The sequence below is a fragment of the Ixodes scapularis genome, unplaced genomic scaffold, assembly GCF_016920785.2.
Source record: "Ixodes scapularis isolate PalLabHiFi unplaced genomic scaffold, ASM1692078v2 PGA_scaffold1__304_contigs__length_218370807, whole genome shotgun sequence".
Classification (NCBI taxonomy): domain Eukaryota; kingdom Metazoa; phylum Arthropoda; class Arachnida; order Ixodida; family Ixodidae; genus Ixodes; species Ixodes scapularis.
In genome coordinates this window covers 210,423,612-210,439,711 of record NW_024609846.1, presented here as the reverse complement: position 1 = coordinate 210,439,711, position 16,100 = coordinate 210,423,612, and the positions used below count along the sequence as shown (strand labels likewise).

The window sequence follows — 16,100 nt, the reverse complement described above, 5'->3', positions numbered from 1 at the left end:
TTTCCTATAGTTTCTTCTTTATGAATTTAAGCTGCGTGTTAAAGATTCTATTACTAGACTCAGAATTCAACAGTTAAAGAATATGTGTAACATCTATTGTTGCTTTCATAATCTCCCACTTTGTTTTCTGCTTTTATATTAATTTTAATGCATGTGTGACCTCAGGTCACTTGGGGTTCTTTTCAACTGGAAGTATTCATAGGGTATGTTATTATCAACTTCCAAATAAGAGCAGTCTTTTTCAGTAGAAGAACCTGAAATAAAATAAAATATGGTATGTTTGAATATGACAAAGAATGCCAACACCTTGCAAAGTCTTAAAATTAAGAAGAAACATCCCACACAGGGGACATTATTCTTTCTGACATTAAAGCAAGGATGCTGATGAGCTGATTTAATTCAGACATCTTAGCCCCAAAAAATGGAGAAAGGAGAGCTAGAACAATACAAATTTGTAGACACATTTAAATTTAGCTATTCGGTTAAAATGTCCAGTACCTTGGCCTGACCCAGTACTTTGGCTATTTCACAAGATCCAGTACTTCGGATCTTGTGAAATATTTTGCTAGGAAGGAGTTGCAAATGGATGCACGTCCGCACTGTCACTTCTTCCTGACAGACGTTGTAACTGCAATAAAACCTTTGGAATAGAAAAAGAAGCTAGTATATAATTTAAGAAAAGCTAACTTTATTTATCTAATAATATAATTACTTCGAGTTACTTGTCCAGAGACATCCACGAGGGGTGATTCGAGGTTACAGCACTGATTGCCCGGGCCGTGGTTTCAGGGTGGAAAGATCCCCGTGCGGTGGACTGCCCCCGAGGCCATCGCGTTTCGCAAGTTCACTTCGGCGAGCGACGTCTGGAGCTTCGGAATTGTGTGCTGGGAGGTGATGTCTTACGGGGAGAGGCCATACTGGAACTGGTCCAACCAGGATGTCATCAAGAGCATCGAGAAGGGCTACCGGCTGCCAGCACCTATGGTAAGCAGACTCCTGGAGCACCATCGTGGCTCAGGAACTGAGTCCCTCGTAGCAGATTTCGTTCCTTTACATTGGGGGTTCCGAAACCTTTGTCTGCCCTGAACGGCAGTCGAGGGAACCCTCCTGGTCTCGACATTGGTATGCAATGAGCCGGACACTTACAGATCTTGTAAAGAATAGAGCACATACTATGAAGTTTCACAACTGTGCATCAGTAGGTGGCTCAGCTCTGCTAAGGTGGCGCTTAAACTGAAAAATGTTCTTCAGAGGTGTAGGAAATATCATGGAAATTTAAGAGCTCAGAGAATGGGTGCTTTGGGAACTCCAAGGTTCTTAGGACCTCAGTTTGAGAGTGCGTTGCTCACATCATGTCCAAATGAACTGGACACCCGTCTTACCTTAAAATCAAAGGTACCAAAATATCACAAAAGGCCAGTGTGTCACCCTCTTCATTCCTTCCTGTCCACCACTGATAAGAGCCACTGCATCCTTTTTTTTATTCTTATAAGGGACAGATTACTGCATGGAAAAATAAGTACAGGGATTCGGGCACCTCTGCAGGTCGAACACCTGTTGAAGTAGGACAAAGTCACTAGCACCGATGTAGCGCATGCCCCATGATAAACATCCTCTTTATTTCAGACACTTCTATAAGTCGCGCGGTCTAAGAGCACATCGTAAGAATGTGAGCTGTAGTGGTTTCACTGTATGGTGCATGCCACCATGTAGTTTTCTTGTTCCTCTTGTTGTAAAGGAGAATACAGTCCTTGAAGCCAAAAGCACTATTGGGAAGCCACATTGTGCCTTTGAAGCTTTCAGTCAATAGCTGTGTGGAACTCACACGTATAATGTCAGGTGAAGCAAGTAATGCCTCATCTATATGTGCTTCATTTGATATTAACTTTAACAGTGTTGTGGGCTGTGTTCTCTTCTGCTTGGGTATTTTTCTGGGGATTAATACATAGTGGCGTCACTAGGGTCAGCGGCACAGTGGCCTGCTGCGGCACCCCCTTGTCTCGAATCCCGGTGAAGTGCTCACCAGAGAAAAGCTCACCACTTTTGTGCAGGTCCGGCGAAAATCTCACCAGTCTTTTGAAATACCTGGAGAAAAGCTCTCCTCGAATTAAATTATTATGTAAAGTGGTCGTTATCCTTTAATAGCATTACCACGGTTTTAGGTACTTCTCACGAAGCGATTTTTCACATTTTACTTAGAGAAGGCATTGATCAGCTACAAACTTTTATTGCATAAGTTTGTGTCCCGAATGAGCAATTTCCACCGCGCTAGTAGTTTTGATAGAAACCACTAAAATGTAAGAAAAAAAAAAAGCCAATCATTTGTTTATGTTGACTGTGTCACACAGTGCACACACCTCACATCAGGCCTCTCTGCTGTAAGCAAAATAGAAAAAAATAAAGTAAACTCTCGCTTGAGCGAACTTCAAGGGACCCAAGGAAATAAGTTCACTTAACTGAAAGTTCACTAAACTGAATATATTCACTAGAACATGGAACAGCATAGGGCACAGCATAGATCGAGTCAAAAGTGTGAAATGCAATGTATGCAGTCGTGTACATCAACATATACAAGGTCTATAACAGTTACGTTGCTGCCTTTCTCATTTTGAAAAAAAAAAAAAATTGTAATTTTCATGCGCACCGGCGCTCTTAAAGCACATGAAGTAAAAAAGCTGTCCAGAAAGTCTATGCTTTTTGGCACTTCCTCTGGCACAGCTTGTTGTCGTGACGAAGACGTACCGAAACAGCATTGTCCCCTAGCTTGAAATATTCCGTGCAGAGTCGTTTCCTGTTGAGGTTGATTGCAGCTTCTCCTTCAAGCTTCGACTTTTTATTCACTATCGTTGACATCTTCGATGGTGGAACCCCATAGTCCTTCGCAACATCCACTTGCCTTTGACCGTTGTCCAGACGCTGAAGAATTTTGAGCTTGTCTGATAGAAACAACCGCTTCCGTTTCGTCGTACTCATTACGAAAGTGTATGCACAAACTGCCGTCCTGCCGTTGTTACCCAAAACTAAGGTGGCCAAAGGGAACCGATGACAAAGAAAAAAAACGTTCAGCTTTTCCACTCTCATGAAGAAGGAAGACCAGCGGAGCTGTACTCGACACACTGCCGCAACGCGAACGCACCCGATTCCCGCTTCTTCTTGTCCGACACGCCGCTGATCGTGGATACGTCTTCGACGAACCAGAGACGGTCGCACACGGCGCACTTGACGCCAAACGGGTTCTCCACGAACTCCCTCCGGAACCTCGCCGTTGCACCCGGGAACTGTTCAGCTGGCGTGGAGTGCAGTCGTCGTTGGGCCTCGCGCTTGCGCTTGGCCTCCGTGGCACGATCGTCGTCCGTGGCGTTGGCCCGCCGGCGCCCTTTACATCGCTTGTTCTGTTCTCGGCGGCGGCTTTCCAGGCGAGCGATGTGCTCTTTGGCAAGGGAATCTGAAGCGCTGGACGCAGTGGAAGTCGACGCGACAGCGGCTTTGCGGCGGCTGCGGCCCCATTCGCGCTGCTGCGTACGTCGCCGCTCCCCAGTCTTCTTTCCCCGAAAGGGCGCGCGGCTGACCCATTCTAAGTCCAAACCGAAACTGATAAGAGCATAGGAAACAGCGCGCAAAACAGACGAGGACGAAGAAACACACGTGACGAGCGCTGCGCTCGTTACGTGTGCTTCTTTTTTGTCGTCGTCTGTTTTTCACGCCGTTTCCTACAATGAATTCCCACCAACGCGCCCAACTATCAATTCTTCTTTGACAGCTGGAAAGGTTGCCGCCATCTACGAGCGACGGCGGAAACCAGACTGGTTGTGTGCTTGCCACCGTCGCTTATAGATGGCGGTAGCTGTCCAGGTAGGTTTGTGTCGACATACCGGACACGATCCTGGGGAACCTGGTCCTTAAAGGGACACTGACACCCCCCAAAAATGTTTTTTTTTATTTTTTGCCAGGCGCTTCATTATGGTGTCAGAGGACTACCCAATTAATATTTTGCAACAGAGTAGCATATTTTTTTAATAAAGCCAAAAGACGCAACTGCTCGAAACCGAAACCGAAACCCGACGGAGGTCGGAGAAGTGGAGAGAAGAGATTGAGTGGCGGAAGTCACGTGGCTACACCCGACCGTGCGCTTTTCTTTTTTTTTTTTTTTTTCTCCTCTCCGGTAGCAGACGACACGACATGTGGCGTGCGATTCTTTTGCAGTTATGTTTGTTCCGTTCGTTGTTCTGTACTCTAAGATGAGTTGTTTTGTACATTGAGGAGTTGGAGATGAGTAGTGAGTGCCCGTGGTGAATTTCCATGATCGGCTCCAAAAAAGAATACACCCAAGATGTTGCGTGAAGAGCTGGCTCACATGTCCTGCATCCGAAACAAAGTGGCATTGTGCGACAGAGTTTCCGAAAGATCAACGGGATCGGGACCAATGGCTGGCTGCAATTCCTGTAGAACATATACGGGCACCTCGGAAAGCGGACGCTACCTGATTTATATGCTCCTTGCATTTTGTGGAAAGTGATTACATTGAGTTCGCAGGTGTCAAAACGGAAATCCGATACCATTTAATTCAGCGAAGTATCGTTCACAACATTTGTTCGTTATTTTTTTTTTGTTTTGTTTCTTCAGTGATGATTGGTAAAAAAAAGAAAAAGATATGTAAACATCGGAAAATGTTTGAAAAAATAAAAAATACTTCACGGGGGATCGAACCCAGTCCTACCGCGTGTGAACCGGACGTCTTTCCCACTGAGTACTCGTTTGTGGTGGATCTCTTTCCTTAGTAATAATTCAGCCGGTAAACTGTAAGTTGGAAAGTTTGCTGTCGATTTTTCTCTAGCAAAAGCACTTCCGGGTCGAAGTCGGGAAGCACCACGCTTTGGGGACATTCGCACCTAGTAAAGAAATCGTACGCGTGCATATTCAACTCGAAGTAGACACGTCGTGCTTGACGTTTGCGCGAGCGATGTCTTCAGCCACGAGAAGGGAGCGACGGCGCGGCGACGTCTTCGTGCAAATCGGCTTGTTGGCCGGGCGTGTCGTACGGGATGAATACCAATTCTTTTGATCAGTCCCAAATTTCTCTTTTAACGGTAGACAGAATTCGCCGGTTCGACAGTTCTGAAATAGAGGTCCCACGCCCGTCGTCCGCTGCCATCGCTGTCCCCGCGAGTCCCACGATACGCGAAACGACGCACGCACAGAATGCTTCCGGTTGTCTGTGGAACTTTTTTTTTCAATCAACGTATTTACAGCTTTTTAGAAGCCACAAAAAATGGGTTTCATATTTTTTTCTATTTTTAATATTGAGCGTGTGCCTTCAGTGACCCACGACTTTGATTAAATTTGGTGGTCGCATCGATACCTTAGAAAATGGCCCGTGACCGCGAAAAAGAGAGTGAGCGAGACTCGAACCGGCCAGTTCTTGATCGGCGGTTTTCGGGCGGAAAGAAACCAAATTTCGAGCCGCAAATTCTGTTCTGGGTAGTTGAGCTCTCATATGTCACGTACAACTAAAAACCTCGGCGAGCATAAATACCCTGTCAGTGTCCCTTTAACAGCTCCGTTGTAAACCATCACATGGTTTGTTTTCGTCTACTGCACTGCCGCTTTGCCTCAGCGACACTGAAAACGCCAGCGATGATACGCCGCCGCTGCCTCTACAGTGGCGGTGGGGCGGTGGTCATCGGCTGCGCCAGCACTGCAGAGCACAAAACTTTGTTGAACCATAGCCTCCTCTATACTCACAAAGTCTTGCAGTTTGACGACGGAGCCATAAAATGCCCGGTCGCAGATTTGGAGCATGAGGATCTGGCAGCAGAGAGCATTTCTCGGGAGACCTTGTATTCAGCACACAAGTTTTGCAGTGGCAAGGACCTGAAACATGGTTTTCAAGCCCGACGAGAAAAAAAAGCGGTAGCCCGATGAACGTGAGGAGCATGAGCGGACATTCCATCGCTCAGGACAAGTGTGTCTCGGCGTCTCGCCGCAGCGGGGCGCCCATTACATGACTCTCCTCTGATCCGTTGTCTGACGCTCTACCTTCTCAATTTCGGCGGCCGCTTCTTGTAACCATCTGCCAGGCTTTGTCACTGTAGAAAAGGCTATGGTTGAACTGATTGAAAAAAATAATCCTGGGTTCACCGATCAAGTTAGTTGAACTAAAATGTTCGCTATTCCGAAATTCGATTTTTATTTAGTTAAGTATTTTTGCATAGAATGCATGGGAAACCCACCAGAGATTTTTTTAAAGTTCATTATTCTGAAATATTTGTTAAACCGACGTTCGCTGAAATAAGAAATTACTGTAATAATTTAAAAATAGTATCTTATTTTTAAAAAAAATTTAAGTCAGATTTATTTTATTTTGATCAGTCTAATATCACTGTAACTAGAAAATATTGGTTATTTATTACTATATGCGTTTAGGTTGTTTGATCAATTCTTCTGATCATTGAAAACAATGCCGAAAAAAAGAATTACTCCAATCTTACAACGTTTTGTTCTTGAAAATTAAAAAAATTTATTGGATTTGCTTTTTCTCAATCTATTTCCTTGCAAAACATTACTTTCCCAATTTTCGTTTCTATATTCTGCGTTCTCATTTAACTGTAAAAAAAAAAAGAAAAGTGACATAACTGATGAAGTTGGAGGTAGAATTAAAGCTCAGTGCATTGATTTGCTTCGAAGACCACTGGTTTTTGCTCATGTTCAGTGCAGTATAAATCTTTCTTGTGTGAGGATTTTTTGAGTTAAGTGCAAAAACATATGCGCATATTGAAAGCATCCAATGATAAACAAACGGTAAATATTAAAAAATATATATTTTTGGGATTATTTTTGCTGACGTGTTACAGGACGTTTCTATATTTAAAAAATCAATTCTGCTAGTGAAGTGCAGAATGACCGCATGCACAAAAGGCATCCCAGCTTACTTCAGTTAAGTGAACTTATCTCAGTGAACGTTCAATTCTTAGATTCATGAGTGAGCTTTCCTCCGCATCCGTCAAAAAGTCCGGAGAGCTTTTCTCCGGTGAGCTTTTCTCCGCCACCCGCCCTCGTGGCTTTTCTCCCCTGCCCCCTCTGCCCTCCCCTAGTGACACCACTGTTATTACGCACGAGTCAGGCGCTTGCCAAATTATGTCATTAAGAGTCTCACAACATTGCCACCCCTTCACATCTTTGACAGATACAATCACATCGCAGTGCCAATTACAAAAGTGGCTTACTGACAGGGTGGAAATGGGTAAAAAGATTAAAACTACTTTTTTTTCTTAATTCGTAGGACTGCCCGGAAGCTGTGCACCAGTTGATGCTGGACTGCTGGCAGAAAGATCGGTCCCACAGGCCTCAATTCACGAACATCGTAAAAACACTGGACAAGCTCATACGCTGCCCCGAAAGCCTACGAAAAATTGCTCAGAACAGGTAAGCAAAGTCACGGTTGCATCCGACGTTCTAAATGTGTACATGCGCAATTGAGTCCTATTTCATTCTTTTCAGAATAAACTTGTTGCAGCAGAGAAGGGTCATATTGAGGAAGTGGGGGCCTACTTCAGCACTTGTAGCAAAGTTTAGACTAGACAGAGAATTGCCTAAGGGCGGAATTGTGAGGATTGCTTTCTGTGCCCCGCCTCTCTCTCCGGAGGGTGCTGCAAAAGCACTAAAGACTTTTTGTCTGGGAGCTTGTCCCTGCAGAAAGAGGGGTTGCCCAGTTTCTGCTTGTACATCAGGCTTTTAGCCTTACGAGTAAATTCAGTTTTCTGTTTCCAGCTTTATTATTTCTAGTAACCCCGATTTCTTAAACATTGGTATCTTACTGGGAGTGCTAATTTTATGCTGTATCAGTTTATTTTTATGCTGCAAAAAAATAAACGAGGTTCGCTTTTCTCGACTCATTTCCTGCAGCTGGACCTTATTAAAATAAAATATTTCATAGCAAATTGCGAGGTGTCATAAATAGGGTATTGTATTTTTCGATATATATGCAGTCAAAACTCTATTTAATGAACCCCGACCTTATGGATTTCCCATCTAACGAAGAAATTGCGTTTTCCCTGAAGTTTCTTATAGGGTTTAGTGCTTATATGAACTCGAAATAACGAAGTAAATTGAACCTGACGTTTTAAAACCTGTCAGCACCATCTTGCCTCTGCGTCTGCATGCGCCCCCTGGCCACATTTATTGAGACTTACAAAACAATATTATTACAACATTCTCCACTTACTTTTGTTTTCCGAAGGCACCAGAACCCACTAGACCCCAATGCGCCGGACATGACGCAGTTCAAGACGGTGGAGGAGTGGCTGTGCAGCATCAAGATGACGCGCTACCTCGAGAGCTTCCAGCGGAGCGGCTTCTCCAGCATGGAGGCCGTCTCCCGGCTCACGCTCAAGGACCTCACTGCGCTGGGCGTGGTCTTGGTGGGCCACCAGAAGAAGATCATGAACAGTGTGCAGACGCTGCGGGCGCAGATGAACGCCACCATGTCGGACGGCTTTCTCGTTTAGGGAGAACGGCCCTCCGTAGGGACAAACAAACGGACCGCTTTGATCTCGCACCAACCCTAACTTAAAGAGGCAAGCTCCGAGGAGGGAGGAGAAAAAAAGCCTTAAGAGAAAAAGGCGTCGGCAAACAAAAACACGAGTGCGCATTGCTATGCAACACGTTGCAACGAGTTTGCGTCGACCTGTGTTCCGCGGCTAAGGAGGGAACCTGCGTGTGTAAATATTTGTGAACATCTTTTGCATATCATGGCAACGAGCGGGCGGAGAGACACACTCGTCTCGTGTGCCCCATTCCCGTTCTGCATATCACATCGACCTGTGCGTGTGTGAGTGCGTGCATCGTCCTGTCCTCGTCCTCGTCGACCGAAGACGGCGGGCTGGAGGAAGATGACGGAAAAAAGTGGACGTCCGCATTTGTCGGAGGTTCGCACCGCTCCATATCAGACTGCCTCTTTTTTCTGTTTTTTTTTTTCTTGCTGGGTGTTGTTTATTTTCAAACTTTTAAAAAACTCGATTGTGTGTTGAAGCTCACTTCAGCTTGTGATGTTGACATTCTCTAGTATAGAAACTGTGGTTCAATTATTTTTTTTTTAACTGCTATTATTAAGCAGTGCAAACAGTGACTCCTGTTGAGCTGGAGTTTGATTAATGTTCCCATTCCTGTTCATTTTTTTTTTCTTTTCCGCATTGGATGGAACAACATTTAGGGTGGTTTCTTCACGTTTTAATTTGAGACGGCGAAGGGTTTTAAGGAAGTCATAGCAGGATCATGGGCTCTCCTTGGAGCCCGAGTGACCTGCCAATCCGAAGGCATCATCCACTGCCGTTACGCGGGACGCCCATTTCTGTCTGAGAAACATTTTCGGCCAGAGGCGCCCCACTTGCTCGGGCCGTTTGTACGACTGTGAAGGGGCCCTACCCATGCTGCTAGGGGCTCCCAGTAACTGTTGTCCTCCCTCAGATTTCCTGTCCCTACTTGTGCCATCTGCTACTTAGGTGCTTCATACATTATGCAAAGTCATGCTCCAGAGTGTTTGTCTTTGATTATGTTCCTCTTGTTGACGTTGCCACAACAATGTGCAACTTTGTTTCCTTTTCCAAACAGTTCTGCCGCATGTTTAAGAGTCCTGTACCATTGCTCAAGGAATAAGCAACTGAAGTGCTAATGTACACAGATGCAATTGAAGATGTATGCTGACTCTTTGTAGCATTCCCACAAACGAGGCCGCGTCCCTTTCCCAAAGAGCGCTTTCCCCTGTTCTCGCATCGTGATCGCAGCAACGAAACACAATCCAAGGACTCGGCATCTGGAACAATATTCCACTCATGCCCCAGCTGAAGAGTGTTTTTCTGGGTCGAGGGTTAGAATACCCTTTAAAGGCGATTAGAATTGGACTTTTGAAGGCCGTTAAACATTCAGGCTTGTTCTACCTAGGTGTAAATGCAGGCAAAATGCTCAACTTTAGTAGAATTGGAATCTGACTTGCTGTGTTGCAGGCAGGCTTTGTATCTTTGTCGGAAAAAAAGCCTTCAGAAGCTTGCTAGGTTGTTTCTAGAAACAATATGGGTAACATAGAAGCATGCTGATCTGATGACTGCATACCGTAGGTGAAAGAGTCTGTTCTATCGAAGAACGCAGGTTCAAACAACTTGCATTCTCTGCGTTCCTGATAAGCTGCAGAAGACAGATGAAACAGAAGTTGGCACCTAAAACTTGCAATGAGCCTCTAAATTTTAGAGCTTCAAAGCCACCTAGCTTTGATCTAAAGACATATATTTTGCAATTCATTTGGCCTCATTGTATACCATTGTTTCTCAATAATGCAGCACTCCGTCCTGTATCCATCGACAAATCTATTCTGTTTTTTTTTATGCGGAGGATAAACGTTTGGGTTTAATAGAAGGTAGCATTGGTCAGGAAAGTGCACCGCTATAATATTTCAGTTTTCTATTGATATACGAAGTCATCAAATTTGTTTTTATTTTATTCTCCTATGAATTTTTTTAAGGTGAACTGCGATTTGATGTGAAACTTAGGCATTGCCTGTTTTTCTTCTATTGCACATTATCTTTTCGTATAAATGGGTATTGAATCAGACTGTTGCCATTGGTGTGAGAGTAAAACATTTCCATTTGATCAATGACAGCCGCCATTGTGCGAGATGCATTGCTAAGCCTGCTGGTGCAATACCAGTTGAGTGAGACGCGATTATTCTTTGAGCAGCTCCATTCAGCTCTTTTCCTTTGGGTTGCAATAGTAGCACGAGTGGCTTCTGGATGTTCTGTAGAGCCTTTGTGTTCTTCCGAGCATCGTATTTGAGTGGACGGTTATTTATTTTGAGTAATGCAGCGAGGGTTGCTGTTGGTGTCAAAGAGTTGTTGTAATATAAAACAAGTATGTGGAGTGCGGCTGCGAAGAGATAGACCTGTATTATAAATTCCCCAATTATGCTCCGTGGTGAGGCGGAGAGTGTAAATGTTTTATATATCGTTATTTTCTTGTGTCGGTGGCCGTTATAGTCAGACTTCTACACGACGTCAGGGTGTGTGACAGGTCTCTTATAGTGTCATTCAACTTTTGGTTGCTTTTTTTTTTTTGTCTCATTCTTATACGTACGTACCCCCATCCTGTAAAAAAAAACGACAAACAAAATGCATGTCTGAAAAGGAAACGAACGGTGAAATAAGGTCGCCTGAATTGACATTGGTTCAGGCATTCAGTAGGCAGATGTGTGGACTTGAGCACGCCTAGTCACTCTTCTTTGCATGCATCACTGTGGTTATTTTACTTTCTGTTGTTTTCCAATTGTATGTATGTGTTGTATATGATCACCAGGTGGATCAGAATTTCTGCACTTTTTTCTTTAGTTTCCAGCATCTTTTTCACCTTCCAGAAGCAACCTAGCTCTCCACTTTTCTTCTACAGTTCTTGAGCTTGTTTGTGTTCCTGTTGGTTTAGGAAGGCCTTAGGTGAGTGGCCATCATCCTTTACAAGTTCTGCAAGTTCAACTGCGCCTGCCTCGCTTTTAAGTTATGAACCTCCACATGGACTGTGCTAGGTTACACTTAATGAATGCTTTCGGAATGTTGGCGCAACTCCGTGCTCCCAATCTGTACATTACATGCATATATGAGTATAATTGTGCCCTGTGGGACATTCTAAAAAGCTCTTTCATTAATAAAATTAATTTTTATGGATGTCTGCTTTCTGTGTTTCTTGTGCACCCGAAAACTTCAGTAGATTGTTTTCTCTCCTTCAGGCTTTTTTTACTTGTTGCACAATAAGCTGACCTTTCCCGTGAGTGTAGCCTTTTTTGGGCCAATGTTTGACACTTCAGGTATTTGCTGCTAAAATGACCGTAACCGGCAGTGTAATTCTAGCGAGCCATACAAGATGCACACAAAAGACTTAAAAGCTTAATTCTGAAAAAGACCACTCCTTGTTTTAGGATGCACCTGAACAACTGCGCATGTAGAAGAGGGTAAAGGGCGGTAAGAGAGGGGAGGGCACATGTGGTAAATAAGGCATTGAGGGTGTATACAGAAGAGCACGGTGAATGAGGCATTGATTATACAATGGCTGCCTACAGGCCAATTGACAGGATACTGAAAAGTTGGACAAGAAACTTTGGGAATGATGCATTCGAAGGCCATCCTAGGTGGCCGTCTTAAATATATGGCTTTTTATTTATTTTTTATTTAATATATTTATGAACCTGTCACTTGGTCACTCTCATAACACCCTTTGGGATGTCTCGTCAAACGAGTAGGGTATCAATGTCACGGATATATGCCTTGCTGTCATTAAGTGTGAGATATGTGATTTTGGTTTGCGGAGAGGTACAGAAAAATCGCTTATGTTAACGGGCCTGTTGCGGGTAGTCGCGAGAGTGTGCGCATGTGTTAGGACAACGCAACGGCGCACCCAGGGCCGCGCTGATGAAGTGACATCTTGGCGGTTATCCAGGTGACCAATCAAAATGTGTGTGATTTCACAAAGAACGGCCAATGTAAATCAAGTGGAGGCGGGGGGGGGGGGGGGGGGGGGTAAATCGTAAGTAAATCGAACGCAGCTATTCTGCCATCGCCATGCCCACCATTTAGAATATAAGCGTACCTGCAGGCACGTAGCCAGGGGGGGGGGGGGGGGGGCATGGGACCCGGCGCCCCCCCCCCCGAAAAAAAAAAAAATCTTCCATTTTGCTGGGACCTCCCCTCTCCCCTCCCCCTCATACAGCATTTTGTCATGGGGGGAAGGGCCCGACCCCCCTGACAAAATCGTGGCTACGTGCCTGCGTACCCGTCTCCCATTCTCGATTTGCCTGTGTTTCCTTGTGACATTTGAACCAAAAAATAGACTGTAAACAATTTTTGTTGGGTGCGCACGTGACAGAACGAATGCGACTGGAATGTTTGTTTTATTTTACGATGAGTTTTGACGGCGCCGCCGGCTCAGCCGTGTCAATCAATAAAGCGCTTAGCTGTCGAAAGTAATTTACAATAGTAGATAGCCGAAAGGCATGCACATATTATGCCACAAATAATGTGTTTACCCATGTGCACGACAGGACTGGGTCATAAAATTTAGAAGGTGTTAACATCTGCAGCAAAAATGATTTATTTGAGAAAGATCGTAAATAACACGGCACTACAGTGTCGACGACAGTCACATCACGACGATTGGAAAGCAACCAGGAGGACCTTGTTTAGGGGCACGAAATTTAGGGGAGAGCTTCTCTTTTTTCACAACGCCAGCACCAAGCGGAAGGAACGAACGCGACTGATCCATTTACCACCCCAACCAAAAATAACCAAAGAGCTATTTTCGGTGATGACTGAGAAGCACTCTATGCGAATTATCCCTGGGAGTAGCGCCATTTACAAAAGCCACGCAAGGATTTTTCAATCACAGAACTGTACAATCAGGATTCTATTTTAAATGCATATCAGTCGAGTGTAGTACTGTCGGTGAACGTCATAGTTATCGAAGCAACTGACAAAGATACGCGAGCAGGTTGTATTGACTGAAATAAATCAACGCACCAGGCCGATCCTGGAGTATGGATAAATGTTCCAGAAATGCGACCCACTTCATAGCGGCAGCAACAAGCGAGCTAGCGCGAAACACATGTACGACGAAACTGTCCGATCCGACGTCCGACCGCGCAATACGGCGGTCGGAGGCGAGGGTTTTCGTAGCATCGGAGAGCGTTGAAAACCCTCGCCTCCGACCGTCGTATTGCGCGGTCGGACGTCGGATCGGACGGTTTCGTCGTACATGTGTTTCGCGCTTTATAGCGAGTTCGTTTCACGGCACTCGTGCCCACGCGTGCCCACTCGCAGCGTGGAACGGGTTCGTTTCGGCCGGCGCTCCACGAGTGGTTGCACTCTCCGAGTTCGTTTCAGCGCTGACACCCCACGCGTGCATGCACTCGCTGCACCGAGAAAATCGGGAGTGCGCCAAAATGCAATCCCGTCATGCCTCGCTCCGGCGGGGCCGGCGAGGAGCGGGAGCAGACGACGAGGGTTCGTTTGCTACGATGTGTCGCGGAACCGAACGGAAAAAAAAAAAGTAGATTTTCTGATAGAAATCGCGTCCCGCGGGCAACGAAATCAAACGCGAGCTTGAATTGTGAGCGTCTGCTATTTCACGAAGAAAGCAATTGACAACCCGTGATTTATTTGCAGGTTTTAAATCGCTCTGTTGCCGTACAAACGCTGAAATATACCAGTGTGTAAAGAAATGCTCAGAACAAACGCAACAGCGGCCCCCGAGATGTCTATCACCATCCGTGTGCGGGTGAAAAATTTAACATTTTTCGATAAAACTCCCCCAGCAGAAACCTCTGACTGCCCAATAAGCAGCAGAGAAAGCTACAAAACTAGAAAGTATAAAACAGAGAGGACGAGGACGGGAACAGGACATCTTTCATTTAGCAACAACATAGAATGGCACAACGATAAAACCGCCCCCCAAGGGTCTTGAGACCCTTGGGGGGCGGTTTTATCGTTGTGCCATTCTATGTTGTTGCTAAATGAAAGATATGTCCTGTTCCCGTCCTCGTCCTCTCTGTTTTATACTTTCAAGTTTTGTATCTATTAACCAACACGCTCGTTTTCAACTGTAAAAAAAAGCTAAAGATGGTGACTTTACCCGAGGATTGGGCAACATCATCATGTTTAACATTTACCTACGCAGCTAACTTGCCCCGTCGTATTTTGTTCGAGAGAGCTCTCGTTCTCGACGCCTTCACCAAGGCTAATATCTAATCCACAATGACGATCCAAATCGAAAGTCCCAGTTTTGCTGGATATTCCAACAGGCTAGCTTTCCCTGCTGGAAATGGACGATGTGAAATAAGGCCAAAATTCACATTGAACCAATGTGCAACTGTAGGTCCAGACACATTGAGCAATATGCATTTATGAAACAAAAACCTATGTGCACCAATTGGTAATCCTTTAGGGAATTCACATTGGGCTGAATTGGTAATCCTTTAGGGAATTCACATTGGGCTGATTGCATTTATGAAACAAAAACCAATGAGCAGCAGTTGGCAACAGGTACCCCAGTGCACATTGCATTGAGGGTATTTATGGGGCAAAAACCAATGAGCAGCAATTGGCAACAGGTGCTCCTGTGCACATTGGGTTGATGGTATTTATGGGGCAAAAACTAATGAGCGGCTATTGGCAACGGGCCCCCCTGTGCACATTGGATTGATGGTATTTATGGGGCGAAAACCAATAAGCGGCAATTGACGACAGGCACCCCTGTGCACATTGGGTTGATGGCGTTTAGGGGGCGAAAACCAATGAGCGGTAATTGACAACAGGTGCCCCGGTGCACATTGGTTTGATGGTACCCAGTCAACCAGCAACCGTCTATTAAACATCCGAAAGATGTGTTGTTCGGACATTTAACATATCCAGTGGATATCTGCTACGATTCATCCAACATTGAAAGTATCTACTGTGCAGTGCAAAATGGTTTCCCAGAAAACGTACCACTAACACAATCTGGTTGATGCAGCTGGACATTCAGGACCATTGTAGGATGTTCAGCCTGATCCTGTGGATGTACCATGTACATACCTCAGAAATATTACCTTTCCTGGTATAGGGACCAGCCCTATGCCAGGAGGGCAAGGAAGTGCCTAAGCAGCCTTCATTTTATGCTAGCATATAGCGTGTAAACTGTCCTACAGAAAAATTTAAACGGATAAGAGTCGAATTCTTTACAAAACAAGAGCTCAGAGGGCAGATTTGCTGTATGGCCCGTGCATGCTCTCAATGTATACCCAAATGGCGCATTACAGATGTATAATGTAGCAATCAGGCCCGCAGCAGACATTCTTTATATTGAAGTTTTTTTTTCACCATCAAGCTCAGAAGCTTTACCACAGGATCAGTACAGACGACACTGACAAGGAAGGCGACACTACTGATGCTGACTCGTTTTAGTGAGGTGGACCTCGCCACATGCGAGAGAACTGAAATACGGGACACAAACATTGTCATAAGCTATGACGAACGGCCCTGAGGAATTGACTACTGAAGTCTAAGGCTTCAGTAGTCATAAGCTCTAGTGACGAGGAC

General features: G+C 45.1%; 1 protein-coding gene across 2 annotated transcripts in view; it reads left to right on the top strand.

The window, feature by feature from the left end:
• Positions 1–11,699, top strand: part of LOC8042063 (ephrin type-B receptor 2) — a 273,829-nt gene extending 262,130 nt beyond the window's left edge. For both annotated transcript variants that reach the window (XM_042291061.1, XM_040499562.2), the window contains 3 exons: positions 790–984; positions 7,280–7,422; positions 8,237–11,699. In XM_042291061.1, the coding sequence (XP_042146995.1) occupies positions 790–984; positions 7,280–7,422; positions 8,237–8,504 (606 nt within the window). In that variant the 3' untranslated portion in view covers positions 8,505–11,699. The remainder of the gene's footprint in view (positions 1–789; positions 985–7,279; positions 7,423–8,236) is intronic.
• The last annotated feature ends 4,401 nt before the right edge of the window (positions 11,700–16,100 follow it).